Genomic DNA, 26,043 nt, shown 5'->3' on the forward strand with positions numbered 1-26,043 from the left:
CTAGCGTTCCCAGTAATGCCTTGCGGCAAGGTCCTGTGATGACGCGGTCTCGCGAGATCGCTATAGAACGCGAGACCAACGTCATCACTGGTCTCACAAGGCATCGCTGAGGCCTGGGATGGCAGCGCGGGACGTCGGAAGGTAAATATACCCCGATTTTTTATTTGATCATTTTTAACATTATCTTTTACTATTGATGACGCATAGGCAGCCTCAATAGTAAAAAGCTGCTCCACTTGTCAAACACTATGTTTGACGAGTGTGACCAACCTGTCAATCACTTTCCAAGCGATGCTTCAAATTGCTTGGAAAGTGCTTGAGAAAATTGCGGTAAAAATCGCACGGGGGGAAAAAACACGCGATTTCTGGGAAGGAGTCGGGTTTTCATTGTGAGTTTTAAAACGCTACGTGGGTCCAAATGGTTAGTAAAAACATGGAATAGTCGACATACAGTAAGTTGATTTTGCACTTTGCATTACCCTTTTATGAGAGATTTGTAAACACTTGTCAATTCCTCAACTAACCTGGTGAGAAACTAGAGTTTCCACGAAGACGCAAGTTTCTTTGTTCAAAAAAGCGGAAGACCGTATAAAAAAGCATATCATCGCTGGTCTGCTTAGCTGCGTCTAAGAATTTCCGGGCGGAGGCACAGTCATGTCCTCCAATGCTGCGTACAAACCTCAGCGCTGCCAGAACCTGGTACTTGGATAACAAAACCTCAACAATTTCATCATTTGCCGTGGACAGTCTCTGTAAAATGAGAGCTTGGTTTCAGGAAATTAAACAACTTTCCAAGTCATCTGGATTGAAGCAATCCTACTAATCAGAAACGTGTAACCTGAACATTATGTCTGCTCTCCATCATGGAGAGTGGGAGTAAAACATCAGGATTCAGACTACACATTGTATTGACTGCTGCCTGCGCATCCTCCGCTACATCTATACCGCCAAAACCCTGTACGGAGACACGGGCGAGCTCATCGTGGAGGAGCTGCTGCTGAACGGGAAGATTACACATTGTATCTAGTCTGACTACAGAGAGGCTATATATGGAGCCGTTTGATTAATGTGCTAATTTAAATCACATATGTAATAGTCTGCGTTAGATGCAGATTCGTTACCATGTAATGGGAACCCACTGTTGCTATAGTATCTGAAATATGTCAAGAGACGGTCAAGTACAGCTACTCCATCATTCAAACATGTCACCTCTTCTAGGCAATGGGTGGAGGTGTCAGAGCCCAACCAATCCACAAGGTATCACCTGTCCTGTAGCTGGGTTTGTGACCAGAATAGCCCTTTAAAATTAGACATTCTCCCCATGATACTATATGTAGCTGTTTGGAACTCTGAATATAGTTTGCTGCCAGCACTTTAGTCCCCTTCTGTTATAATCCACAAATGTAACCTGTCCAGCAGCCTTTACTTTACCTTTAACATGTCGAGGGAAAGCTGATGCGCTGGAGGGTAAACACTTTCTAAAGACAGCAGAAGACAGGCCTGGAAACAAAGAGCACCGTGCATCAACACATTGGAGACAGATTTCTCTATATTTTAGCCAAAATAGTTTTCTTTTACACTAATGCCTACATGTATGGAGACAGCACAGCGTAATCTACAATGTGGTATTACAGCAAAAGTACAGATATGCATTTTCCATGTAAAGTTATAGTTCAGCCCACCGACCCTCTGACTTATACGCCGTAGATATAATCAGTCTGGGTGTCAAGATGGCACGATACATTAGAATAGTGCGTTATGGGATTTCCACAATAACTTCTAAAATTGCTGAAGACTTAATTTTTTTTTTTTTTTGCATGGCATTATATTCTTCACTGACTTTTCCCACCGAGAAAGGAAGGTAAGCCTCTCCTCCACCCATCTCATGGATAAAGCTTTCCTAGCTCAGAAAATAACTTCCCGGAGTAAAATTCTGTCATAATGAGGGCAGTGTTCCTTATGTAAATTGCTAAGTAGCAACGTTCTTGTACACAAACTACATGGCTTCTAAACGACTCATTTATCCCCAAAACTGTTGCATCAGTGTACAACTCCAAATAGCACGCCAGAAATCCTCGTAGGGTTCCCGACTTTTATGACAGGTTCAGCGAACGACCCATGTATTCTAAATGGAGATTCGGAAAAGTAGTATACGACAATTGTATTAATGTATAATTTGCTGCTGTGAGGCCACCATATGGGCTTCTAGCATCATTTCACTGCTCACTTGTCAATTTTAAGATTCTCAAGATAGTAAGTGGCAAGGTGTAGAGTTTGGCCTCTACAAGATGCACAGACCAGTCATACTTGGTTTGCAGTCAGTCATTCTGTGCTTTAAGACTTCCTTTAAAAAGAAGTACTTAGAAAAAGAACATCACCTTTAAGAAATGATGGTGCAAAACCTTCCTGGTACATGCCAAACCATCCAGAAAAAGAAAAACTGGATGCAGTACACCAAAGCTTGATTACTTATAAACCCATTGTTGCAACATTTCGGTTTCCATAGAAGAACCTTATTTTTCCCCAGCTCTTTTAAAAACTACCGTATTTTTCGGACTATAAGACACACTTACAAAAAAAATTTGGGAGGAAAATGGGAGTTGCGTCCTTTAGTCCGAACACAGGCTTAAAGGGGAGTTGCAGCAGTGGTGTAGCAGGGTCCCTTCCTCAGGGACCCGGCGACGGCAGAAGTGTGGCAATGCTGACGCTCGGTGTCGGCGATGAGCAATGCGGAGTGCAGCACTGGTTTGTTTCCCTTTGGCCATCTTCCTGAAGCAGTGGGCCGTCAGAGGCATGTTTGCGGATTGAGATCTCGGCTGACCTCTCGCGCTCCATTTTCCAGAGGCTGTGGGGTCCAGGAAAATGGCCACCAGAAGCCAGGCATACACAGATTAACAGCTTGGTGGCCCTCTGCTTCAGGAAAATGGCTGCCGGAGGCCACGCTTGAACAGATTGAGACCTCGGCGGCCATTTTCCTGAAGCCGAGGGCCTCAACCTCCGCATGCGTGGCTTCAGAAAAATGGCCGCTGAGAAACCAATGATGCTCTCGGTTCTGCTTACCGTGGACACAGGGCCGCACCATCGCCACTTTTCTGCCTGCCGGCATCCTGAGGAAGGGACCCTGCTCCATGCAACACACTCTGTTCTGCCTCACCGCCGACACCAGACTCGCAGCATCGCACCGCTAGGATACTCCGGGACTGCAGCATTGCCCCACTTCTGCCACCGCCGTTATCCTGATGAAGGGACCATGCCTCTTGTGACCGCTATACCACCACTGGCCCTCAGGTAAGAGACCTTAAATTCGGGACAATAAGACTGACCCCCAATCTTGGCAAAAAAAAATTTTTTATATTTCCCATCCCAAAATTTGGGGTGCGTCTTATGGTCCGAAAAATATGTTAGATTGAAATGTATGTATAATGGCATTTATTTACTGCAGAGAAGATCCCATCAGCTCACCACTCTTGCATTTGGGTTTTCCACTAGGAGCCAGGTGGTTTTTGATCACACTTCATAAAATGAAATGATCCAACACATCTGACGTTCAGTGAAAATAAAATGTAGTTTTTCATTTCACATGTGTACATAAAGTGCCATAAATTTACAACCACTTGAATTTTCACCCAACGAGTGCTGAACGGCAGTTCTTTTTCCAAGACATACTGGATCATTTTTGTAATATAGATTTCTAAAAGGCCTTAAAAAGGGGTTGCCCAGTACTAGAACAACCCCATTCTTAAACCACGGTAAATTTTCAGCCCTGATGACATAATGAAGCCTATACTCCCCTCCCATGCCGGCTGTGTTCCAGCGGTGTTGGCAGTTGTGGTTCCGGGGCTGTGATGCGGTGGAATGACACGTGATGCCCGGCGCCCAATCAGCGATGGCATCGCTGTCCCCGCCTTCGTATGAACTGAATATGAAGAGGAAGTCCGGGCTGCAGCTAATCCCCGACTTCCTCTTCATATTCAATTTGTCCGATGGCAGAGACAGGGACGGCAACACTGACTGGGCATCACGTGTCATTCCACCACATCACAGCCCCGGGAATATGAGTGCTGGAATGGAGCCACCACGGGAGGCGAGTGTAGGCTTTATGTTATCAGGGCCAAAAATTTGGTTTACGAAGGGGTTGTCCTATAAGTGGACAACATTTTGTAACATTCATGTCAGGCTTTTTTTTTTCTGGAGAATTGCAATATATGCTATTAGTGCCCATACATTGTGTCCACATACAGTGTAGCACCCTCATACATTGTGCCCAGCTTGTGCTTTTGGAGACACGCACCCCATAAATTGTTAAGTGCGCTCTCCAACCTACAAGAATACCAAACACAGTCAGGCTCAGAAGGAGGGGTCGGGATTTGGATGCACAGATCTCACTGGATTTTAATTGGAAGGAAGCGGGGGGAGGGGGTGTTGGAGCTATGTCAGTTTTTCAGAGTCTTTGCTCTACCAGTATTGTGGGAACCCTAAGTTTCTAGTGACAGATGACAGACCCGAGGGGGGCTGGTTTTGTGTGGGATAAGTTAAGGATTTTATTGGCAACATTTCGGGGTAAACAACATTTTTTGATTGCTTCTGTATAAGGCTGGGATCACATTGTGTGCTATGACGGGTTTCCATGTAAATAACACAAAAATGCTATTGAAACGATACCCCTTATGGAACCACACACTATAATGAGGGAGATGGACTATGTTTGACGTCTGTTCCAGCGGTTAGATCTTTTTAGGAGTTCGTAGAACGGTGGTCAACCATTCTTGTGTGCTAAAAAGATGCCCAACATTATGTGACACCGCCGGAACGGAGATCAGATGGAATCCGAAGTGACTCCATCTGCCTCACAAGTGGCTGATTCCGTCAAGATTTTGTCTGAAACCACGTTTTTCTTTTTAATATGGATTTACACGGAAACCCTGATTTAAGTGCTCAACAGAGAACGCAGGATAAATTGTAAGTCAATCCTACACAGTAGTACAAGAACAGTGCTTATATTTGCAGTGTTCACCATGCAGTATAAGTGATTAGACGACTTTATCCTTCTGGTCTGTGCGATTACAGCAATATCAGATTTATATAAATCAGGTTTTTTATGTTTTGCTGCTACCACACACTAAAAATGTGTTTTTTAACCCCTTCACTACCGGAGCGTTTTTCGTTTTCGTTTTTCGCTCCTCTTCTTTCCAGAGCCATAACTTTTTTATTTTTCTGTCTATATGGCCATATGAGGGCTTATTTTTTGCGGGACGAGTTGTACTTTTAAATGACACCATTGGTTTTTCTATGTCGTGTACTCGAAAACGGGAAAAAATATTCCAAGTGCGGTGAAATTGGAAAAAAAGTGCAATCCCACCACTTGTTTTTTTGCTAGGTTCACTACATGCTAAATCTGTCCTGCAATTATGATTCTCCAGGTCATTACGAGTTCATAGACACCAAACATGTCTATGTCCTCTTTTATCTGAGTGGTGAAAAAAAAAATCCAAAGTTTGCTAAAAAAAAAAAAAAAAAAAAAAATTGCGCAATTTTCCGAGACCCGTAGCGTCTCCATTTTTCGTGATCTGCGGTCGGGTGACAGCTTATTTTTTCCGTGCCGGGCTGATGTTTTTAATGATACCACTTTTGTGCAGATACGTTCTTTTGATCGCCCGTTATTGCATTTTAATGCAATGTCGTGGCGACAAAAAAAAAAAAGGAATTCTGGCGTTTTGAATTTTTTTCTTGCTATGCCGTTTAGCGATCGGGTTAATGCTTTTTTTTATTGATAGATCGGGCGATTCTGAACGCGGCGATACCTAATATGTGTATGTGGGATTTTTTTTTTTTACGGTTTTATTTTGATTGGGGTGATTTGAACTTTTAGGTTTTTTTTTTGCTTTGTTTTGTTTTTACTTTTGGCATGCTTCTAGAAGCATGCGCAACCCGATCGGCTCTGCTACATATGGGCGATGAGCAGATCGCCCATATGTAGATACTTTACTCCTGTGCTCCTGAATGCCATATGCCTGGAACAACCATAGAGGTCTCAGAGACCTCTGGTTGTCCAGGCAACATGACGCCGACCCCCGATCACATGACGGGGGTCGGTGATGAGCTCACTTTTGCCTCACTTGTGCCTTTTGCGGGCACATGTCAGCTGTTCATAACAGCTGACATGTTGCGGCTTTGAGGTGGGCTCACCGCCGGAGCCCTCCTCAAAGCGGGGGACCTTACCGATGACGTACTATTCCGTCATCGGTAAGGAAGGGGTTAAATATGTATATAAAAAGTTGTTTTTCTCTCCATATTCTGGGAGGTGTAACTTTATTTTTTGGCAAACAGAGCTGTTTGAGGGTTTATTTTTTGCACAACAAATGGGAGATTTTTAATTACAGTTTTTGATCATTTTTTATTAAGTTTTTTTTTTTTTAGAATGAACAAAGATAGAAAGTAGGCATGGCACAAGTAGGATCCAATCTCATATGCAGATACATGAAAAACTTGGCACTCTTCAAGACAAAGACGTTTCGGTCTACAACTGGACCTGCATCCCTCAGCTGGAATAGAGAAAACTGCTGGAGCAGTGCAGAGCTATGAGTGCTTTCTCCTGCATAGTGGTGGGCACCACATAGCGCATGCCCTGCGCTGCTCCAGCAGTTTTCCCTATTCCAGCTGAGAGATGCAGGTCAAGTTCTACACCAAAACGTCTCTTCATATATCTGCAGAATTAACAAAAACAGCAATTCAACTATTGTTTTGTTTTTTGCATGGTTGACCGTGCGGTAAAAGTGATCAGGCAGTTTAGTTTGCCAGGTCAGTAGGAACACAGCGGTACCAGATTTATATTTCTTGTATGCTTTGTTACTTTTACAAAATAAAATAATTTTCTAAATTTTTTTCCGAATGATCCATATTAGGGCTTGTTTTTTTGAGGATCGATTTGGGGTTTTCATTTACATTTTTTTTTTTTTTTTTTACAAAGGTCTTTTTGATCTCTTTTATTCAGTTTTGTGTGTGATTATGATGAAAATGCAAGATTTTTGGAGTTTTTAAATTTTTTTTTTTTTTTTTTTTTTACAGTGTTTTCCATACGGAATAAATAATGTGCAAATTTTATAGATCAGGTCACACTGGATGCGGTGATAAAAAAAAAATTATGTGTACACTTTTGTTTTTGCTTTAACTTTTATAGTAGTGAAATAACTTTGATTTATGTGGGGTTTTTTTTGGTTTTTTTTAACAACTACACATTTTATGCAATTTTTTTTTACTTTTTGAAAAAGTCCCACTGTGGGACATGATTTTTACTCTGATCGTTGGACTCATGCATTGCAGTACTTGTGTACTGCAGTGCCTGAGACCAGTCAGTGAGTCACTGAGAGCCTGTGAGACCCTGCTTATAGGTGGATATCACATGCCACTATATCCTAGGGTCATGAAGTGAAAACGGGGGTACCATGGCAACAATCAACATCAGCTATTACAATAGCAGGGAAGGGTGTGGGGGTAGTGTTGATCCTGCCTTAGGGTGTCCTTCTAACTCCTTGTAACCACTTTTATATTGCTATCATGGTTGTTAGCGGTACTTAAGGGGTTAATCGACAACTAATGGTTCAAAAATAGTCTACAGCCGATAACTGACGACACACGGAGTTAACTGCGGGAATTGCATCTGCAGGGGTCACTAGGTGTACTGATACAGAGGGGTATTAAGTGCATTTAGGGTGTGTGACCGCATACACTACGAGGGTCCTGGTTTTGAAGAAAATTTTATATGGGAAAAACAGGTCATTTTGTTCTGGAAGACTACTATGGCTATGATTCATCCAAGTGTTTTTGCCACATTTATGGTATAAAACACTTCCCAGTAATTTGAAAACTTTGGCATTTTCACGCCAGATACACCAAAGTGGGCAGACCATGTGTGTGTTTTGGCGGACCTCTCTGACCTTTCCCGGCGCCTGCGCACTGCAGTACTTTACTCTGCCCTCAACAGGGCAGAGAAAGTACGCCTGCGCCGAAGCCACGGCAGAAGTAAGAAGGAGGAGGTCACCGCTAGAAGATGGGAGGCGCCGGACCGCAACACCCACCGCACCCAACCCCGCCCCCCGGTGAGTATATTCTAACTTGTTTTTCTTATCTTTCAGGTTACATCGGAGACTTATCTACAGCATTACAGAATACTGTAGATAAGCCCGATGGTGGTGGCGGGAGCTGATAGGGCTAAAATGGGGTGACAAATTCCCTTTAATAAATAAAAAAAGACTGGCAACAAAATGCTACAAATTGAGCCCTACATTTCTTCATGCTGCATGATAGTTTACAAAATCTGTGTAAATAAGGGCAGACAAGGACCGGGTCCCAACCAGTGGACACCAGTCAGGGGAAGCCTTTAAATACAATTTCCAGCTCACAGACGTCAACTTTGACACATGATACGGTTATTAATACTAGACAGTGTAGGACCGCCCCGACCACAGAGTCACCTTGTCGATGGTGGGACGGATTTTATGCTATGTTTGATCAAATACAGTATTACTAAGAACTCTGTATGATTTAAATGCACTTTTGCTTTTTACTTATTTAATTATAGCAGGGTTTTTTCATTTTGTAGGTTTTGTATACTTTTTGAGCATGCGAACATGCATTTATATGCTGCATGTGTACCAACTCAAACCAAGCTCAATTTTTGTGTTTTTTGCTGCATGATAGTTGCAGGGAAACATTTCCCATCATTTAAGGCCCCGTTACACTAAACGATGCGCCAGCGATCCCGACAACGACACGACCTTGTCAGGATCGCTGGTGCATCGCTACATGATCGCTGGTGAGCTGCCAAACAGGCAGCTTCACCAGTGATCAGCACCAGCGATCAGCACCAGCGAGGACGCTGGTCTCCAAGGTAAATATCGGGTTACTAAGCGGTGCGCGTCACGTAGTTACCCGATGTGAACCTTAGAAACCTGCGTGCTCATGCCGGGAGCTGCCAGCACACAGGTTTTTAAGGTACAGTCATGGCCAAAAGTTTTGAGAATGACACAAATATTATATTTTCACATGATCTGCTGGCCTCTGGTTTTTATGTGTTTGTCAGATGTTTTTATCACATACAGAAATATAATTGCAATCATATTATGAGTAACAAAAGGTTATATTGACAGTTAGAATGAGTTAATGCAGCAAGTCAATATTTGCAGTGTTGACCCTTCTTCAGGACCTCAGCAATTCTCCCTGGCATGCTCTCAATCAACTTCTGGATCAAATCCTGACTGATAGCAGTCCATTCTTGCAAAATCAATGCTTTTATTTTGTCTGAATTTGAAGATTTTTGTTTGTCCAACCGTCTCTTGATGATTGACTACAAGTTCTCAATGGGATTAAGATCTGGGGAGTTTCCAGGCCATGGTCCCAAAATCTCTATGTTTTGTTCCCTGAGCCATTTAGTTATCACCTTTGCTTTATGGCAAGGTGCTCCATCATGTTGAAAAAGGCATTGTTGATCGCCAAACTGCTCTTGGACGGTTGGGAGAAGTTGCTCTTGGAGGACATTCTCGTACTATTCTTTATTCATGGCTGTGTTTTTAGGCAAGACTGAGAGAGAGCCCATTCCCTTGGCTGAGAAGCAACCCCACACATGAATGGTTTCAGGATGCTTGACAGTTGGCATGAGACAAGACTGGTCGTAGCGCTCACCTGGTCTTCTCCGAATAAGCCGTTTTCCAGATGTCCCAAACAATCGAAAAGGGGATTCATCAGAGAAAATGACTTTACCCCAGTCCTCCCTGTACCTCTTGCAGAATATCAGTCTGTCCATGATGTTTTTCCTGGAGAGAAGTGGCTTCTTTGCTGCCCTCCTATGAGACCAGGCCTTGCTCCAAGAGTCTCCGCCTCACAGTGCGTGCAGATGCACTCACACCTGCCTGCTGCCATTCCTGAGCAAGCTCTGCACTGCTGGTAGCCCGATCCCGCAGCTGAAACACTTTTAAGAGACGGTCCTGGTGATTGCTGCTCTTTCTTGGGCACCCTGGAGCCTTTTTGGCAACAAGGGAACCTCTCTCCTTGAATTTCTTGATGATGCGATAGATTGTTGACTGAGGTGCAATCTTTCTAGCTGCGATACTCTTCCCTGTTAGGCCATTTTTGTGCAGTGCAATGATGACTGCACGTGTTTCTTTAGAGATAACCATGGTTAACAGAAGAGAAACAATGATGCCAAGCACCAGCCTCCTTTTAAAGTGTCCAGTGGTGTCATTCTTACTTAATCATGACAGATTGATCTCCAGCCCTGTCCTCATCAACACCCACACCTGTGTTAATGGAGCAATCACTGAAACGATGTTAGCTGGTCCTTTTAAGGCAGTGCTGCAATGATGTTGAAATGTGTTTTGGGGGATAAAGTTCATTTTCTAGGCAAATATTGACTTTGCAAGTAATTGCTGTTAAGCTGAGCACTCTTTATAACATTCTGGAGTATATGCAAATTGCCATTAGAAAAAATGAAGCAGTAGACTTTGTAAAAATTAATATTTGTGTCATTCTCAAAACTTTTGGCCATGACTGTACACATCGGGTAACTAAGTGACGCGCGCCACTTAGTAACCCGATATTTACCTTAGAGACCAGCTCCCAGCACCTGCTTAGAGCGCTGGGAGCCTCGCTGATCGTTGGCTCCAGCTGCCACACGCAGTGATGCACGCTGGCCAGCGGGAGAGCAGCAATCAAAAAACGGCCGTGCAGGACCAGCGATACCCAGCGGGGGGGCGGTCGCTGATCCCCATCACACACAGCGATCTCGCTGGTGAGATTGCTGTCGCTGATCCCCGTCATACACAGCGATCTCGTTGGTGTGATCGCTGTGGCATCACAAAATCAGCAATCTTGCTAGTGAGATCGCTGTGTGTGACGGGGCCTTTAGAGAACACGTTGGCTTTCTTTTGTTTATGACGATCACAGTGTTCTGGTGACAGGAATAACATCTCACTTAGGCTAAAATTCTGTAGAAGAATTACATTTTTCTGCCAGAAACAGCACCATTCTTATCTACAGATTGCGTCTGGTATGTCAAGGGAGGAAGGGGGGAAGCTGGCCATTTCTGCAGCCCCAGACAACAGAAAAACGAATGGGGGGGGGGGGGGGGTTGGGGGAAACAAGCCTGCACACCTGTAATATTAAAATTTCAAGGTGCAATAGTTAGTAACCTTTGTAACTCACCTCTCAGTGCCCAAACAGGTCTCAAATGAACTGTCGAAGAGATTGAAACCATTAAGGACCTCCCATATTGAGGTGCACCTTGTCATGGCTGGATGGCCAATATGCTTTTCGATAAAAAAAAAAAAATCCTAAAGTACCTAATCCTTTTATGTGTATAGCATTAGTGGAACTCCTGCAGTCATTAGTCATAGTGCACAGTCAGCATTTTATTGTAAAAGCAGCCAATCATTAGTATAGGACATTCATTGTCCTATAGAACACAAGATAATTCAATGTAAGATTTAAGAAAAAGTTAGAAATGGCAGCTTAAAGCAGCACCACATGTTCTGGGAAGGTGGTACAAATACATACCAGAGGCTTGGAGTCGCTGAGCACGTGATACTGCAGGAACTGGTGAAGCATATAGAAGAGGTTGTGATGCACCAGGGTTTTAATCACCAGCTCATATAGATAGTGCTAGAACGGAAACACATGGGATTAGCACTATTTAGTGACATGAAAGCAAAATTTTCAATAGCACGAAATGTCACCAATACCTCATGGCCCAGTGTTGGTGCATGTACCTCTAAGAAATGCCTGTACGTAAAAGGTGTGGTCAGGTTCAAATCAATCAGTCTTCAGTCCCTCTGTGTGACTGCACTTAGGAATCCCCCCAGGACACGCCGTGGGCGCGGTTACAGCCGCCGGCCTGAGGTGACTGGACCAGTGACTAAAAACCAAATGCTGCCGGGGAGAATAAAGTTCATTTTCTCCCCGTAGCGTTCGGCAGATTAGTAACGCTACTAACCATCAGAATAATCTCATATCTCCAGGTTAACAGCATTTTTCCTGGTGACATGTTCCCTTTAGGATATATAATATACATATTGCTAACAAATTAACAATTAGAAATATTAGCATGGCTTTTAATACTTTAACAAATCTGCAGACAATGACTGCCTGAAGCCTGGAAGGCAGGGACATCACCAAATCCTGAGTTTCCTCCCAGAGATGCTTTCCAAGGCCTTTACTACAGCAGTCTCGGTTTTGTTTTGTTTTTCAGTGAATGAAAATTATGCACAATCAGTTTTATGTTAGGTGACGGTCTACCATTAAGTACATTTTGGTCATTATCAGTACTCTGCCCAATCGGCATATGACTGCATGTGAGCAGAACGTGCAGCTATGCAGACTTCAGAATTCATCCTTCGATTTAATGTCTATCCGCAGTCACCTGATCAGTAAAGCCCACTGCCCCGGCTCCAATGGCAGCCATTAGTGATGAGCGAGTATACTCGTTGCTCGGGTGTCCTCCGAGTATTTTGGTGTGCTCGGAGATTTAGTTTTAGTCGTCTCAGCTGCATGATTTGCGGCTGCTAGACAGCCTGAATACATGTGTGGAATGCCTGTTTGTTAGGGAATTCCCACATGTATTCAGCCTGTCTACAAGTCGCAAATCATGCAGCTGAGACGACGAAAACTAAATCTCCGAGCACGCCAAAATACTCGGAGATCACCCGAGCATGCTCGAGGAGACCCGAGCAACAATGCTACTCACCCATCACTAGCAGCCATATGTGCCAACACTATAACTGCCTCCACGATATCTGACAGATACTTTGGATCAAGATCCCTTCCCTCTCTCTCTATACTGGTCTCTTCTCTTCCCATCATTCTGCTTAATCTCATTTTCATCTGTCCTTGAAATCTTGCTCCGGAACTGAGCAGCTGTTTGAGGTTTTTTATATCTATCCCACTCACAAGTGTCCATCATGGTCATTAAATTCTGATTGACCCAATTTACATACCTGTACAGTAATCTGGCACTGGTTCAGAGAACGGATGTACTCCATGAGAACGGCTATGATGAACCTATGTGGAGCCTCCTAATCAGAAGGGAAAGCATTAATACAATCTCCTCCTCACACATCAATGTTAGTCTTACATTCAATGAAAAACACGTGGGTAATACAGGCCAACAGGGACATTGGTCATATAGATAAACTTTTGCCATAAAACCCCTCAAAAATACAGCCTGTGTGAACCCAGCCTAATGAACACAACACAAGGTTGACAGTCTATATCTATTGGATGTATAGCAGTCGCTGCCGGGTGCTGCAGATCAGCTCATGGTGAAAGGGAGCTGGTCAGCAATACCTGGCAGAAAACAGTAATCGGTACGGAGCGCTGCTGTTCTGCTCCATACACGGTTTACATCTGGCCACTGCCAGAAGTGAAAACAGCCGATTGAGGGGGTGTCAGACTGTCAGACCCTCAATCACCAATTAAGGATAGGTCATCAATAGAAGAGAAATGGAAAATCCACCTTTAAAGAGTAACCATCATTTTAAATTTTTATGTTATAAATCAATAGTACATGTGAAAATAATAAACTTTGTAACATAGCTTCGTTCTCCACCAGTACTGATCATTCCCAAACTTCTCAATTCCTGGTAACAACTGTATTCAGTGAAGACAGATTTTTACATTACTGAGTTTAACGCAGTACCATATAACTCATATCATCATACTGGTTGTTGGGTGATCGATACTTAATTTGCAATTTATTGGAAGAAATATGTAAAAAAAAAAAAAAATATACAATGCAATATATACATATACGCACAGTCGCACAGTGTACCTACGATAAAAATTACAGACCTCGCTATTCTTTTTGATGGACAAACTTGCAAAATTGGCAGTGTATCAAATACTTATTTACCCCACTGTATATGAAGGCTCACTTTTTGTTCAACAATTAAATCACTTAATACAGGAGACCCTGAAGAAAAAGGCCATACTACACAATATACTTATAATTCTAGCCACACTTAACCTTTTAGTGACGAGGCCACATTTTTCAAACATGACGTGTCACTTTATTTGGCAATTAACAATGTTGCACTCTGTAGCGCTATAGCATGTAAACATGAAATATGAATAGCATTACTGCTCTAGAAAACAGGAAAAAAAACGAAGATACTCAGCACATATAATTTGGCCAATTCATGCCCAGCAGCCGTGGGAAGGCGGTCCTCTTTGCTAGTAACCTAATGTGACTCCTCTCTTGGCCTCATAGCATATATTTGTAAGAGTATAAATTCCAAGTTTACATGCTACAGCCTTACACAGTGTAACATGCTTAGATCCTTAGTAAGCACTCGTTAGGCCAGTATTATGTTTGGAAGCGGCGGTCAGGCTTTAGATATTTGAGGCCGGTTTCACATTAGCGCTTTTTAAGCGCACGCACGGCCGGGGGTAGCTCCGCCCCCGAGCCGGCTCTCTGCCCGGCGTGCCCGCCCCTTGCTTGTCGCGCCGCCTACTAGCGGACAGCGGCGCCTGCGATCGGCGCACCCTATCTTTAGCATAGGGTGCGCAGATCGTGCGCAGGCCGTGCGCTAGTTGCGCTTTGACCTGCGCTGCGCACTTTTGACGGTGCGCCGTGCGCGCCAAAATCCGAAAAGTTTGATTTTGGCGCGCACGGCGCACCGTCAAAAGTGCGCAGCGCAGGTCAAAGCGCAACTAGCGCACGGCCTGCGCACGATCTGCGCACCCTATGCTAAAGATAGGGTGCGCCGATCGCAGGCGCCGCTGTCCGCTAGTAGGCGGCGCGACAAGCAAGGGGCGGGCACGCCGGGCAGAGAGCCGGCTCGGGGGCGGAGCTACCCCCGGCCGTGCGTGCGCTTAAAAAGCGCTAATGTGAAACCGGCCTTAGGTGGCAATTTTGAGACTTTTTTCGAGACATTGTATTTTATGATAATGGTAAATTTAGGTTGATAAGCTTACAGACTTATTTATAAATGTAATCAGAAGTCTGAAAAATGTCAGAAAATTAGCCATTTTCAAACTTGAAAGATTATCCCTTTAATCCAGACAGGCAGTCAAACCACACAAAACAGTTAATAAATAACATGTACCTCATGTCTGCTTTACATAAGCACCATTTGTAAAATGTTCTTTTATTTTGTTAGGATGTTAGAAGCTATAAAATTGTAGCAGTAATTTTTCATTTTTTTTCAAAGAAATTTACAAAACTTAATTTTTAGGGACCTTATCCAGATTTGAAGTGACTGGGGAACCAATATATATTGGAAAACCTCCATAAGTGATACCATTTAAAATCAGCACCCCCCCTGAAAACTGCTGTCAGGTAGGTTATTAACCCTTCAGGTGTTTTTCAGGAATAAATGCAGAGTGGTTTGACAGGAGAAAAAAATAGGAGCACACAATCATGATCTTAAGACGCCGATGTGGGTAAAGAGGGAGCCCCCACACTGTTAAAGGGAACCTGTAATCCCCCCCCCAGGGCATTTTTTAAGTAAAAGAGCCACCTTCAGCAGCACTAAAGGCCCAGTCACACTAAACGATGTCCCAGCGATCCCACCAACGATCCGACACGATGGGATCGCTGGGACATCGTTAGACAGCCCCAGCGATCAGGACCAGCGACGCTGGACCATGGTTTCTAATGTAAACGCCGGGTATCAAGGAGCCACGCGACTCCTGGATACCCGACATTTACCTTAGAAACCAGCGTGTACGCCGGTTTCCAAGGTAAACAGCGGGTATCCAGGAGCCGCGGCTCCTGGATACCCGACGTTTACATTAGCAACCAGTGTCCAGTGTCGCTGGTCTCTCGCTGCCACACGCAGCGATGCACGCTGGGCAGTGGGAGACCAGCGATCGAAAAACGGCCCAGGCCGCTCGAGCACGATCAGCGATAACCGGCAAGGGGGCCGGTCGCTGATCCCCATCACACACAGCGATCTCGCTGGCGAGATCACTGATGTGTCACAAAATCAGCGATCTCGCTAGCGAGATCGCTTAGTGTGACGGGGCCTTTAGGCTGCATTCTGTGAAGGTGGCGTGGAGAGCCTGCTGATAACATGGTACTAGACATACTCACTTTCAAGTCTGTGAAGACAGATAACACATGGGTGTACATATCAGACTGATCGATGACAGCTTGTCCTCGCACGGGTCTTTTCACCAGTGCATTACTTCTCCCCTGACTACTCTCCACAGCCTGCAGGACAAGAATGAATGATTCTTAAACCGATCAAAAGGAAATGGAAAAAAAAAAAATTATACAATGGAAATTTTTTGTGTATTACAGATTTACTTAAAGCCAGAGGTACATAAGAACATGGTCTTAATCTTACCAGTGTGTAGGTGTGCTCGGCCTCCAGATATTTCTTATATTCACAGTTAAGCTTATCGAACACGGTGGCGATGACGGGCAGCGACACTCGATCTTTCTCAGACAATACTGAAGAATAAAATCCATTAGCAGACAGCCCATCTCTGCCAGTGACGGCATCTGGCCACAAAGAATAGAGGCTGGCACTTACTCTGTGAGCAAACTGATAAGATAACAGATTTACAGTCCTTGCGCTGAAGTAGGAAATCCATCAATCGACCTTTGTCAATGAGCAAGTGAACAATCGGCTGAAGTTTAATGCGCAAGTACCAGAGGTATCCTGTGGATAGAAAACGGGAGGTGAGAGGTTCACGTTCGCCCCGAGAATCTACACTCCCTGGAGATCACTGAATTTTTAGCTTCAATACCATCCTTAAGTCACTTCAAGGAAATATGCTAGTTTAAAATCCGAGTGTACTGGTTATTGAATATCCCAATTCCTAGCTTAAAGGGGTTGTCTAGTCCAAAATGATAAGTCAGCAGTCACTGTGTGCTGTGGGATTTGCCAGTTTCTGAGCCGTACCGGACGGTATGCATGTATTATACATACAACCGGGCCAGAGCCCAGACTATTGAGCGTGGCCTTGCTCCATAGGATTGTATTGAGAAAGGCCTCACCCCAACTAGAGACGCGGTCGTCCAGTGGGCTTCACTCAATACAAGTGTATGGAAGCAAGGCCGCGTCCACTGGTCTGAAAAAGGCGAATTCCCCAGCGCACACTAGGGAGATTCATAAGTCTGCAGTCACACAGAGGGACTGCATACTTAATTAGGATCAGCCAACCCCTTTAATAGTCGTGAGTTGGAATTGTCCTACTAACAGTGAGCTAATGAATCCATAATGCAGAGTATCTCAACACAACAGCTACAAAATCCTTTTGTGGGTTACTAGTATCTGTGCAAATGGTCAAGAATGAGGTGATTTGGGCAATACTGTAGAGATTTTCAGTGTAGCTTGGAAAGCTATGAAATTTTGAAAAATTAGTCATATAGCTCCAAGTTTCTGAGCAGCGCTCCGGACGGCAGCACCGTAACGAACTGAAAGTCGCTGAGCAAATTACTCCATGATTCGCGACATTATCAAACTAAAAAAGGTTCAAAGGGGGGGGGGGGAGTGTCTATGTAGCCGAAGAGAGAGGACGCATGATGGAAGAGCTCCCAAGAATCCTGCCTTTATCTTGCAACCAGGACCTTATCACTGCGGCATACCTGGCAGTATCCGGACCCCTGGATATCAGGACCCCCCTGGACCCCCGCGGGAGGACGTGGAGCGGCTCTGGTGAGCTGACGGCGAGGGAGGCCGGGACGGGCGGCGGGGCCTGCACGAGGCAGCGGCCATCTTAGATGCGCGCTCTGTCAGTGAGAGCTGCGGCGTCAGCCCCTACCGCTGCAGGGCTACCCGGGCAGTGAACACACATAATGAGGAATTGAGGGGATGCACGGCGAGTGCCCTGAAAGGTTGGGACCTGGAAGATTGGGCCCCGCGTTCTCCCCCCCACTGATAAACCCACTTCACCCATTGGCGCCATTACTGTGGGGGCCTCTGGACCCCCCACACACACTGCTGCTGTCCCTGCGGGTGCTGCGGACCCCCCCTCCCTCTCTGGCCACAAGAAATCCTATTGACTCAGCACCAGGCAACATCCTCACAATTTCACGTGGCCCTTCTGTGTGGGAGCTATTCCTGGACATAATCATTTAATAATAGCCCTGCTGTGTTCATCATCTGAAGTGGGAAATCCCCGGAGTATATATCTCTAGTTGTCTTGCTGTGCCATATTGCCATTGATCATGAATCGTTCTAAGGGGTCAGTAGTAGCAGAAAAATTAAAAAAGTTTGCCAGATCCCTCTGAAAGTGCACGGTCACTTAGAAATAATCCCTCTCAAGTTCAACGTAAACACCGTCCCTCTGGGGGTGAGGAGGAGACTGAGCAGGAAGAACTGACCCTCAAACAGGCGTCCGAACAGTTGATGCAGGCCATCTCCCTAACTAGGACATCCCTGAGAAAATAGAGGACGTATACACTGAGGTGGGACAACTTCGGCAAGATATGCAAACCATGAGGGGGCGAATTACGGAAGTGGAGACAAGAGTGTCCCAGGTAGAGTTAACAAAAGTGGCAGGCTCTGCGAACGCCTGGAGACAGAGGGCGGACGATCTGGAGAATAGAATGCGTCGGAATAATATACGTGTCATTGGCCTGCCGGAAAGCTCAGAAGGTCAACATCCAGAGCAATTTTTGGAGGGCTGGCTTAAGGCTCCTCTGGGTGATGAATTCTCTCCAGTGTTCGCCGTTGAAAGGGCTCATTGGGTTCCTACAAAACCCCTTCCTCTGGGAGCCCCACCTAGACCTTTCCTGGCACGTCTCCTCAACTGTCAAGACAGGGACACCATTCTGTGTCTTGCACGGCAAAAAAATCCTATCAAGTTCAACAATGCCGTGATCTCAATTTTCCCGGATTTTTCCATGGAACTTCAGAAACTGCGGGCACAATTCATTGAAATCAATAAGCGGCTCAGAGAGAGGAACGTTATATATAATTCTCTTAACCTCCTGGCTCTTACTGAAACCTGGATCCAGCAGTCAGACACTACCGCTGCTGCTGCTCTTTAACCCCTTCCTGACATCCGACGTACTATCCCGTCCACGGTACCCGGGACCGTATGACCGTGGACGGGATAGTACGTCTACCGCGATCAGCGGCGCCCACGTGGTGAGCGCCGCTGATCGCGGCCGGGTGTCAGCTGATTATCACAGCTGACACCCGGCACAATGTGTCAGGGGCGGTCACGGACCGCCCCCGACACGTTAACCCCTTGCACACCGCGATCAAACACGATCGCGGTGTACCGGGGGTTAAAGGGAAGCATCGGCAGGGAGGGGGCTCCCTCCGAGCTTCCCTGAGCCCCCCACGGCAGCGCAATGTGCAGCGCTGCTGCGGGGGGCTCCTTTCCTCCAGGCCCCCGAATCCAAGATGGCGACGGGGGCCTTCGGGGGCCTGAGGAAGCTGGCTTCCTCAGTGCCTGCAAAGCGCAGGTATGAGGAAGCCTTCTGCAGTGCCTGTGTCAGGTCGCTGATCTGTCACAGTGATCTGTGATGTGACAGATCAGCGATCTGTCACAGGACAGTGATGTCCCACCTGGGACTATTTAATAAAGTTAAAAAAAAAAAATAAAAAAAAGTGTAAAAATAATTTAAAAAAAAAAAAAAAAAAAAAAAAAAAAAAAAAAAATCGCCAAATATATTAGAAAAAAAAAAAAAATATTCCCCCAATAAATCCATTTTTTGGAAATAAAAAAAAACAATAAAAGTACACATATTAGGTATCGCCGCGTCTGTTTGTAACGACCCGCCCTATAAAACTGTCCCATTAGTTAACCCCTTTAGCGAACCCCTTAAAAAATAAAAATAAAAAACGAAGCAAAAAATAATGATTTATTATCATACCGCCAAACAAAAAGTGTAATAACGCGCGATCAAAAAGACGCATATAAATATCCATGGTACCGCTGAAAACGTCATCTTGTCCCGCAAAAAACGAGCCACCACACAGCATCATCAGCGAAAAAATAAAAAAGTTATAGCTCGCTGAATAAAGCGATGCAAAAATAATTATTTTTTATATAAAATAGTATTCATTGCATAAAACCGACAAAAACATAAAAAAACGACCTAAATGAGGTATCGCTGTAACCGTACTGACGTGAAGAATAAAACCTCTTTATCAATTTTACCGCACGCGGAACGGTGTAAACGCACCCCCCCCAAAAGAAATTCATGAAACGCTGGTTTTTGTTCATTCTGCGTCCCAAAAATCGGAATAAAAAGCGATCAAAAAATTCCACGTGCCCGAAAATGGTACCAATAAAAACGTCAACTCATCCCGCAAAAAATAAGACCTCACATGACTCGGTGGGTCAAAATACGGAAAAATTATAGCTCTCAATATGTGGTGATGCAAAAACTATTTATACAATAAAAAGCGTCTTTTAGCGTGTGACAGCCGCCAAACATAAAAACCGCCATAAATAGTAAATCAAACCCCCCGTTATCACCCCCTTAGTTAGGGAAAAATAATAAAATAAAAAAAATGTATTTATTTCCATTTTTCCATTAGGGTTAGGGCTAGGGGTGTGTTGGGGTAGTGTTAGGGCTAGGGTTAGGGCTAGGGGTTTGTTGGGGTAGGGTTAGGGCTAGGGTTAGGGCTAGGGGTGTGTTGGGGTAGGGTTAGGGGTAGGGCTAGGGCTAGGGTTAGGGCTAGGGTTCGGGTTGGAGTTAGAATTGGGGGTTTCCACTGTTTGGGCACATCAGGGGCTCTCCAAATGCAACATGGCGTCTGATCTCAATTCCAGCCAATTCTGAGTTGAAAAAGTCAAATGGTACTCCTTCCCTTCCAAGCTCTGCCATGCGCCCAAACAGTGTTTTACCCCCACATGTAGGGTATCAGCCTACTCAGGACAAATTGCAAAACAATTTTTGGGGTCCAATTTCTCCTGTTACCCTTAGGAAAATAAAAAATTGGGGGCAAAAATATTTTTGTGGAAAAAAATGATTTTTTTATTTTCACGTCCGAGCGTTATAAACTTCTGTGAAGCACTTGGGGGTTCAAAGTGCTCACCACACATCTAGATAAGTTCCGTGGGGGGTCTAGTGTCCAAAATGGGGTCACTTGTGGGGAGTTTCAATAGTTTAGGTACATCAGGGGCTCTCCAAACGCACATGACACCCGCAGACCATTCCATCAAAGTCTGCATTCCAAAACGTCACTGCTTCCCTTCCGAGCCCCGACGTGTACCCATACAGTAGTTTTCTCCCACATATGGGGTGTCAGCGTACTCAGGAAAAATTGGACAACTTTTGGGGGTCCAAATTCTCCTGTTACCCTTGGGAAAATGAAAAAATTGGGGACTAATTGATCATGTTTGTGGAAAAAATACGATTTTTTTATTTTCATGCCCTGGCATTACAAACTTCTGTGAAGCCCTTGGGGGTTCAAAGTGCTCACCACACATCTAGATAAGTTCCTTGGGGGGTCTAGTTTACAAAATGGTGTCATTTGTGGGGGGTTTCCACTGTTTAGGTACATTAGGGGCTCTCCAAAGGCAACATGACACCCGCAGACCATTCCATCAAAGTCTGCATTCCAAAACGTCACTACTTCCCTTCCGAGCCCCGACTTGTGCCCATACAGTAGTTTTCTCCCACGTATGGGGTATCAGCATACTCAGGACAAATTGGACAACAACTTTTGGGGTCCAATTTCTCCTGCTACCCTTGGGAAAATAAAAAAATTGGTGACTAAAAGATCATGTTTGTGGAAAAAATACGAATTTTTTATTTTCACGCCCGGGCGTTGTAAACTTCTGTGAAGCACTGGGGGGGTCAAAGTGCTCACCACACATCTAGAAGTTCCTTAGGGGGTCTAGTTTCCAAAATGGTGTCATTTGTGGGGGGTTTCCACTGTTTTGGTACATCAGGGGGTTTTCCAAACGCGACATGGTGTCCGATCTCAATTCCAGCCAAAAACGTCAAATGGCGCTGCTTCCCTTCCAAGATCTGCCATGCGCCCAAATAGTGGTTTACCCCCACATGTGGGGTATCAGCGTACTCAGGACAAATTGCACAATAACTTTTAGAGTCCTGTTACCCTTGGGAAAATAAAAATTGGGGTGAAAAGATCATTTTTGTGGAAAAAATATGATTTTTTAATTGTACCGCTGTATGTTATAAACTTCTGTAAAGCCCTTGTGGGTTCAAAGTTCTCACCACATATCTAGATAAGTTCCTTGGGGGGTCTAGTTTCCAAAATGGGGTCACTTGTAGGGGGTTTCCACTGTTTAGGTACATCAGGGACTCTCCAAACGTGACATGGCGTCCAATCTGAATTCCAGCCAATTTTGCATTGAAAGAGTCAAACGGCGCTCCTTCCATTCTGAGCTCTGCCATGCGCCGAAACAGTCGTTCCCCCCCACATATCAGGTATCTGCGTACTCAGGACAAATTGCACAATAACTTTTGCAGTTCAATTTCTCCTGTTACCCTTGGTAAAATAAAAAAAATTGAACCTGAAGTATTTTTTTTTATGAAAAAAAGTTAGATGTTCATTTTTTTTTAAATATTCAAAAAAATTCCTGTGACGCACGAAAAGGGTTAATAAACTTCTTGAATGTGGTTTTGAGCACCTTAAGGGGTGCAGTTTTTAGAATGGTGTCACTTTTGGGTATTTTCTATCATATAGACCCCTCAAAGTGGCTTCAAATGTGATGTGGTCCTAAAAATAAAATGGTGTTGTAAAAATGAGAAATCGCTGGTCAACTTTTAACCCTTATAACTTCCTAACAAAAAAAAAATTTTGGTTCCAAAATTGTGCTGATGTAAAAGTAAACATGTGGGAAATGTTAGTTATCAAGTTTTTTGTGTGCCGTATCTCTGTGATTTAAGGGCAAAAAAATTCAAAGTTGGAAAATTGCGAAATTTTCAAAATTTTCGCCAAATTTCTGTTTTTCTCACAAATAAACGCAAGTTATTTGAATGAAATTTTACCACTAACATGAAGTACAATATGTCACGAGAAAACAATGTCAGAATCACCGGGATCCATGCAAGCGTTCCAGAGTTATGACCTCATAAAGGTACAGTGGTCAGAATTGTAAAAATTGGCCCGGTCATGAACGTGCAAACCACCCTTGGGGGTGAAGGGGTTAATATGGGGTATTACACTTCTCTCATACCCCAAGATCAGACAAAAGAGCAGGTGGAGGTGTTGGTCTGCTTCTATCACTAAAATGTACCTTTCAGGTTATCCCTCAAGTATCCTCACTAGTCTTCCCTTCTTTTGAGGTCCATGCTGTCAGACTCTACACCCCCTTCTCCATGCGAGTGGCGGTAGTGTATCGTCCTTCCGGCCCCTCCCATCAGTTCCTGGATCATTTTGCGACTTGGCTTCCACATTTTCTCTCCTGTGGCATCCCTACCCTCATCATGGGCGATTTCAACATCCACATTGCTCTTCTAAATCTAACGGTCACTACTCCATGCCAATTCTCTTGGATCTCTCTGCAGCATTCGACACGGTGGATCATCAGCTCCTCCTCACTATGCTCCGCTCCATCGGCATCAAGGACACCGTTCTCTCCTGGTTTTTTTCCTATCTCTCTGACCACTCGTTTACTGTATCTTTTGCCGGCACCTCCTCCTCTCATCTTCCCCTTACTGTTGGGGTTCCTCAAGGATCGGTTCTAGGCCCCCTCAAATTCTCCTTGTACACTGCCCCTATTGGTAAAACAATCAGTAGATTTGGTTTCCAGTACCATCTCTATGCTGACGACACCCAATTATACGCTTCTTCTCCTGACATCACGCCAGCCTTTCTAGAAAACACCGGCAATTGTCTAAACGCTGTGTCTAACATCATGTCCTCACTATATCTGAAACTGAACCTGTCAAAGACTGAACTCCTTGTGTTTCTTCCCTCTACTAATGTACCTATACCCGACACTGCCATTTCCATGTGTGGTTCCACTATTACTCCCCAACAACATGCCCGCTGTCTTGGGGTCATACTTGACTCAGAGCTTTCATTCACCCCCCACATCCAATCACTGGCTCGCTCTTGTTATCTGCATCTCAAAAACATTTCTAGAATTCGACCTTTTCTTACCTTTGACTCTGCAAAAACTCTTACTGTTTCTCTTATTCATTCTCGTCTGGACTATTGTAACTCTCTTCTAATCGGTCTCCCTCTTACCACACTTTCCCCCCTCCAATCTGTCTTGAATGCTGCAGCCAGGATCATATTCCTTGCCAATCGTTACACCGATGCCTCTACCTTGTGCCAGTCCTTACACTGGCTACCCATCCACTACAGAATCCAGTACAAACTTATTGCCCTCACCCACAAAGCACTCCATGGCTCAGCACCACCCTACATCTCCTCCCTTGTTTCAATCTACCAGCCTACCCGTGCCCTCCGTTCTGCTGATGACCTGAGGTTATCGATAATCAGAACCTCCCACTCCCGTCTCCAAGACTATACACGTGCTGCGCCAATTCTTTGGAATGCACTTCCCAGGTCAATACGAGTAGTCCCCAATCCCTACAATTTTAAGCGTGCCCTGAAAATGCATTTATTCAGACTGGCCTACTGCCTCAACACATTAACCTAACTATCCCTGTGTGGCACAGTCAAAAGTTTTACCATAACCAGGTTCCCCGTATCATGTTCCCACATGCTTTATGCATCTATTAGCCCTCTGTGTTCGTACTGTTACACACTTAACATTATGGCTGGTCCAAACAATCAGGGCAATTGTTACCACCCACCTTTCGTGTCTCCCCTTTTTCCCTCATAGAGTGTAAGCTTGCGAGCAGGGCCCTCATTCCTCTTGGTATCTGTTATGATCTATGTGCTTATTGTAATGCTGTAATGTCTATCGTCTGTACAAGTCCCCTCTGAAATGTAAAGTGACGCGGAATATGTCGGCGCTATAGAAATAAAATGTATTATATATTCAATGGTCTATTCAGCCCGGCTTCGGGTTGTCCACGGGGGCTCCTCCGTGTTTTTTACGGATCCAGCGGAGGTGGCAGAGGTCCCATAAAGGATCCCCTGCAAAGGAATCCTAATGTACTTACTGTTAATTTGAATTCTTTTACTAATGGTCTAATCGGGGCTTTTCCTGCAGGTATCCAGTTGACCAACAATACCAGAGTTCAGTGATGGTATCCCCTTGTTTGCTTTCTGATAGGAGCGTAGGACTTTGCTCCAATAATGTTTGGTTCTTACTTTGTTTTCTCTTTTACAATGGTTTTGATTGTTATTTAGGTAGAAGTCGCAGCCAACAGCAATCACAATCTCTATGCGGTGTCTCTAAATTTTAATTGGGTAATGCTAAATGCCATATTCAGCGGAGTAAACATGGGGTCTGAGATGATATGTATAACATGCAAAACACAAGCCGCGGAGACACCATCACGTTTCTCAACGCAAGCAATGACTAGCTAGGTCTTTCCCCGGGAAGGAACAACCACTGGAAGGGCAGTCTCCAATGAAGGAAACCACATATGCCAAAACATGGCATCCATCCACAGACAGCTGTTTCGGGGTATTGCCCCTCATCAGTGTGGAGTAGGAAACTGGCCAGTAGGAGCAATGCCTAGTGGAAGATAGTGAAAAATGAGGATGAATGAACTCATGAGATGATATGCATGACATGGAACGTGATAGGTATAAAAACCCCTCGGAAAAAGATCAAGGTTTTCTCGCAGATCAGACATTATCGTCCTCACATTGTGGCCTTGGTGGAGACGCACCTGACCAGGGATACCAAATCCTTCTTTGTGAATCTTAATTCCCAGATCACATGTTTAAGTTTGGGCCTAGTTTTCCCCCATATAAAATTATCCACTCAATCAAGACCTAAAAAGGGAGGTGGGGCGGCGTTACCCGATTTTTTCCTATACTATTTAGCTAGGCAGGCTAAAGCTTTAAGTAAATTGATGCCGGGTAATTACCTCCCTAATTCTGAAAATCACCTGCTTCATGCTGCACGAACTGATTGCCCACTGGGTTTCCTTGAGTTGGAGAAGACTGATGTCCCTCGTCTACTACCCTTGCTCCGACTGGCGCGATTAGAATGGAGGCAAATTAGGAAAGTGATTGGATT

General features: G+C 44.6%; 1 protein-coding gene across 2 annotated transcripts in view; it reads right to left on the reverse strand.

The window, feature by feature from the left end:
* The window catches only part of RMC1 (regulator of MON1-CCZ1), a 101,838-nt gene that overhangs the window by 3,184 nt on the left and 72,611 nt on the right, over positions 1 to 26,043 (reverse strand). For both annotated transcript variants that reach the window (XM_073550832.1, XM_073550833.1), the window contains 7 exons: positions 16,527 to 16,655; positions 16,338 to 16,444; positions 16,082 to 16,201; positions 12,984 to 13,061; positions 11,548 to 11,652; positions 1,432 to 1,500; positions 525 to 750 (listed from right to left, as the gene is read on the reverse strand). In XM_073550832.1, the coding sequence (XP_073406933.1) occupies positions 525 to 750; positions 1,432 to 1,500; positions 11,548 to 11,652; positions 12,984 to 13,061; positions 16,082 to 16,201; positions 16,338 to 16,444; positions 16,527 to 16,655 (834 nt within the window). The remainder of the gene's footprint in view (positions 1 to 524; positions 751 to 1,431; positions 1,501 to 11,547; positions 11,653 to 12,983; positions 13,062 to 16,081; positions 16,202 to 16,337; positions 16,445 to 16,526; positions 16,656 to 26,043) is intronic.

This window comes from Dendrobates tinctorius, unplaced genomic scaffold, assembly GCF_039654945.1.
Source record: "Dendrobates tinctorius isolate UK_male_01 unplaced genomic scaffold, ASM3965494v1 ptg000171l, whole genome shotgun sequence".
Classification (NCBI taxonomy): domain Eukaryota; kingdom Metazoa; phylum Chordata; class Amphibia; order Anura; family Dendrobatidae; genus Dendrobates; species Dendrobates tinctorius.